Below are 4,006 nucleotides of genomic sequence, written 5' to 3' on the forward strand. Positions count from 1 at the left end.
TTGTATAAAAAGGACGCCGGACTACTTTCCGGACGGTAGCCAGGCTAACGTTTACCCGGATATACACACTACTACCTACTACATAAAAATGCATTTTTTTGGCGACGCCTGATGGGCGAGCCTAATAGTATAGTGAGCGACCGTTTGCAAAGAATTCCAAAAACTCCACAGGAATGTCAGGAATGCCAAAGTCCGCACTTGCGTAGTTGCATCATGCCGGACGTAACCATTACCTCCACGGGTAAGCTTTCCAGTCGCAGGGCACCTACCGGTAAAGCCTAGCCTATACGTGTGCACAGCAGTGTTTTCCGTACTCGCGCATGGTGATTTTTGACTGATCGCCGTGCAAAAAACTGAGAAAAGCCTAGAACTTCAGACGTACCAGAATTGTAATAAATAAATAAATAGGTTTAGTATCAGACTTTGAAAGGGAATAACTCAAGAAGGGGTTGACGGATTGTCATGATTTTTGGTATGTGGATAGGTTACGTGATGCTTCATATTATTACAAATCAATTATGCAGATTGAAAGCTTATTTGCATGATTAATTGGGAAATTTTCTAAACATTCTCAATTCAATTATAGGACCATCGCAACATGTGACCTTTGTTACTGAGTAAGAGAATATTGATATATATATATTATGCAAATAAAGACCTAATTTGCATAATTAAAGAGAAAATGCTTTAATGTCATTGTAGTAAGCTAGAGAAGATGATCAACTGATATGATTTATGTAAATGAGGGTCTGTTTTGTAAAATCGATGAGAAGCATTTACATTATTAGTTCACCCTTCACTCACAAGAGAACCCCTTTTGACAGCAATGCTCTCTGAACATTAATCGCCAGGCGAATGGAATACGACTATTAAACCCCATTACTGACAACAATCTTTGATACTTATAAACAATAAAACCGTCGCCATGGCAAGAATTTTAATTGCCACACTTTTTAAGGTTTTCTTGCTTCATTACAGCTATTGTATTACATTAGTAAAAGCTAAACTAATCAAGTTTATTTTCATAATTAGATATTCATAGATTTTGATTTTTCATGACGTCAACGGTTAAAATCAAAGATGGCGAAACATTGAACCAGATTAAGTATAAATACAGTGTAGCTTAATCATCCTTAAAAGTCGTAACTATTTGTTTGTTTGTTTTTTCGTTAAAAAAGTCCATTCAGTCTATTTACCATTTTCTTCAGATTGCTGAAAAAAATAATTTTTTTTGGAACAAACAAAAAATTGACGGACCTAAGTGGTATCTCAAACATGCATTTTGTCATTTTATGCCGTCATTTTGCCGTCATTGGTGTTGGTGTTAAGAATAGTAGCAAAAATTATGTACAATTGCTGTAACATTTTTGTTGCATACCTTGAATTGATAAATTTTGTTGCATACATTGAATTGATAAACTTGTAGTACCATTTTTATTGTTTATACTCGTATCTACTAGTAATTCCTTGACATCAATGTAGAACTAACAATAATGCGTGTTCTTTCTCAGTTGTACCTGCATGGCTGAAACGAGATTCATGGGTCGTGTACTGCAAAGGCAAATTACTAGCAGTATGTGATGCCACAAAAGCCTTGGATGGGGACACTGAAACCTACTGGGAGTTCCTAACTCCCAATTCTAAGTTAAGCATCTTGTATATCATATTTGACCTCACAGTACCACATACGCTGAGTCACATCGCAATAAACATCTTTGGACACAAAAAAGTTGATATCGCAGGCTTCATGTTGAAAAAGTCACAGGTTGGAAGTCCATACAAATGGGAGGATGTATTGCCCCAAACTAACGTGCAGAGAGGGACGGACAAGCGCCAGGAGTTCGGTGGTTTCCAGGAAACTGCACGGTACTGGAAAATTGTGGTCCTACCGGCCCACCTCGGTCGATCAGCGATCAGGGAACTGAACCTCTATGGATGGCCATCAGGTAAGAAGAATTCATTATGCAATCACCATATGTCATACAAGAGAAGAGCACAGTATTTAACAACGTGTAATATGGAAATGACTTTAAAACATATATAGACAGATACCGAAATACCGTATTTGCCTTAACTGAATCGGACATGATTTCCTTAACCCTAACCAGACCGGGGGACTTGGGAGTCCAAAAGTGCCTGCGCCAAATTTTACATCGTATAATAGCTCCCAAACTGTTGCTAGAACAACCATACGGCTTTCTGAAAAGCATATTTTACAAAAATCAATGATTTTGGTTTAAACAGTAGGATTTTGATATTTTCTTGCTAAACTACACTTGTTTTAATATATCTTGAATATCTAATATATCTTAGTGTGACGTTTGTAATCAGATTTTCATAAATTATGCTGATGTGATGACGTAATTGGTCAAAATCCAAGATGGCCGACAATATCATAATGAAATGTATAACCAGCTTACTTTCACTTGGATGTCACCACTACTTGGTATTACAGAAAACAATCATGCGAACATTTTCGATCCCTTTTCATAAAATCTTTAGGGTTATATGTTGAACAAGATGTACCTTAAGACATTTAAGGTTAATAATCCAAGATGGTGGATAGCTAAAATACAGATGACGTCATTTTAGGACGTCATTTTGACGTCGTTGCGTGGGCGTTTGGCAGCAGGTCTTATAACACTTTTAAGTATAAAAATATTAAAAATTAAAAAAATATTGATAAGAAACCGTAATTGTTATTTTCTTGTGTAAAATATTCAAGTATTATGAAAATTCCGCGTTTTAGCAAAGAAAGAATTAATGGCGTCTTAATTACGTCATAGTACGTCATAATTACGTCATAGTACGTCATAATTACGTCATAGTACGTCATGATAATAACAAAATTCAGGAATTGTAAAACTTGATGCGCCTGTCACCCCCTGCAAATTTGGTGATCGTACAATAAGCCGTTTTGAAATTACGAAGAGGGGGGGTGGGGGCGAAATGAGCACAAACCCCCCCCCCTCGACCAGGGAATGTCAAAAAAGCCTAGTTTGGATAGGATTAAAGGCAAGTTTTAATATACTACGCAAACCATACACCTGGGAAAAGTTATTCCTCATTTGAAATGTTGTAAAAATGAATTCTAATCTCCTGAAATAAAAATGGAAGTAATTTTGAAAGCCTAAGTTTGTACACGTAATTGAATTGTAAGATCGCCAATCCTGACATCGACGTCTGGTCCTACCTCCCGTGAAGTTTATAATGGTAATAATATCGTACCCTAGTGTTGAATGGTCGGAATTTCATCTTTGTGGTATTTGCAAGCTTAGTTAAAGTGAAAATAATAAGACATTTATAATGCATATCAGGGTCGGGTAGACATGAGGAAATGCTACAATAACTTTCTTGGTTGCGATAGGACTTTTATGCTTTAAAATTTTAACAACATTACAATTAAATTATAAGATGATCAGCTCATAATCCCTGCCAATAGGATCCTACTTGTATAATCACAGAAACCTTTTATGATACATCAGTCGAAAAGGTCAACATATTTTGGCAAAAGTGTATAGGAGGTCGTGGAACTCTGATTTTCTCACTGAAAACGGACTAAACCTTTCGTCCAATATATATAGCTCCTAAGAAGAAGTGGCGAGACGACTGGCGTTGCGGCCGACGTTACCCTGCAGATGACGGTAACCCTGCTGAATGTGATCCTGACGGTGTGACCCCATGCTGCTCCGATGGAGACTGGTGCGGGGACTCGACTTACCACTGTAACTGCCGCGGCTGTGTCGACTACAGAAAGAAGAGGGGCATCAAGAAAAAACATTGCAAGACGAAATCTTTTCCACAATTAAAAAGGAAACCGTGTCCAGGATTTTTTCTAGAACAAACTAATATGAGGGAGCGTGGTCAGCGTGGCGAGGGAGCGGGCCGGCCAAGCGGGGGGTTTGGTGTGGGAGGGGGGGTCTCCCCTTTCCGCCGTGGGAACCCTTTGTACTGAATATGAGGCAAAAATGGGATATTTTGAGGCTACTTCAGGGGGAAAATCATA

The 4,006-nt window shown here is 38.1% G+C and overlaps 1 protein-coding gene across 1 annotated transcript; it reads left to right on the forward strand.

Moving 5' to 3' along the window:
* The first annotated feature begins 1,516 nt into the window (after positions 1-1,516).
* On the forward strand, positions 1,517-3,955 carry LOC118418215. Its single transcript, XM_035824056.1, has 2 exons — positions 1,517-1,946; positions 3,585-3,955. Exons 1-2 carry the CDS (start codon positions 1,748-1,750, stop codon positions 3,953-3,955), a joined length of 570 nt encoding a protein of 189 aa, XP_035679949.1. The 5' UTR covers positions 1,517-1,747.
* Positions 3,956-4,006: the final 51 nt, after the last annotated feature.

Source organism: Branchiostoma floridae, chromosome 6 (genome assembly GCF_000003815.2).
Source record: "Branchiostoma floridae strain S238N-H82 chromosome 6, Bfl_VNyyK, whole genome shotgun sequence".
NCBI classification, from domain to species: domain Eukaryota; kingdom Metazoa; phylum Chordata; class Leptocardii; order Amphioxiformes; family Branchiostomatidae; genus Branchiostoma; species Branchiostoma floridae.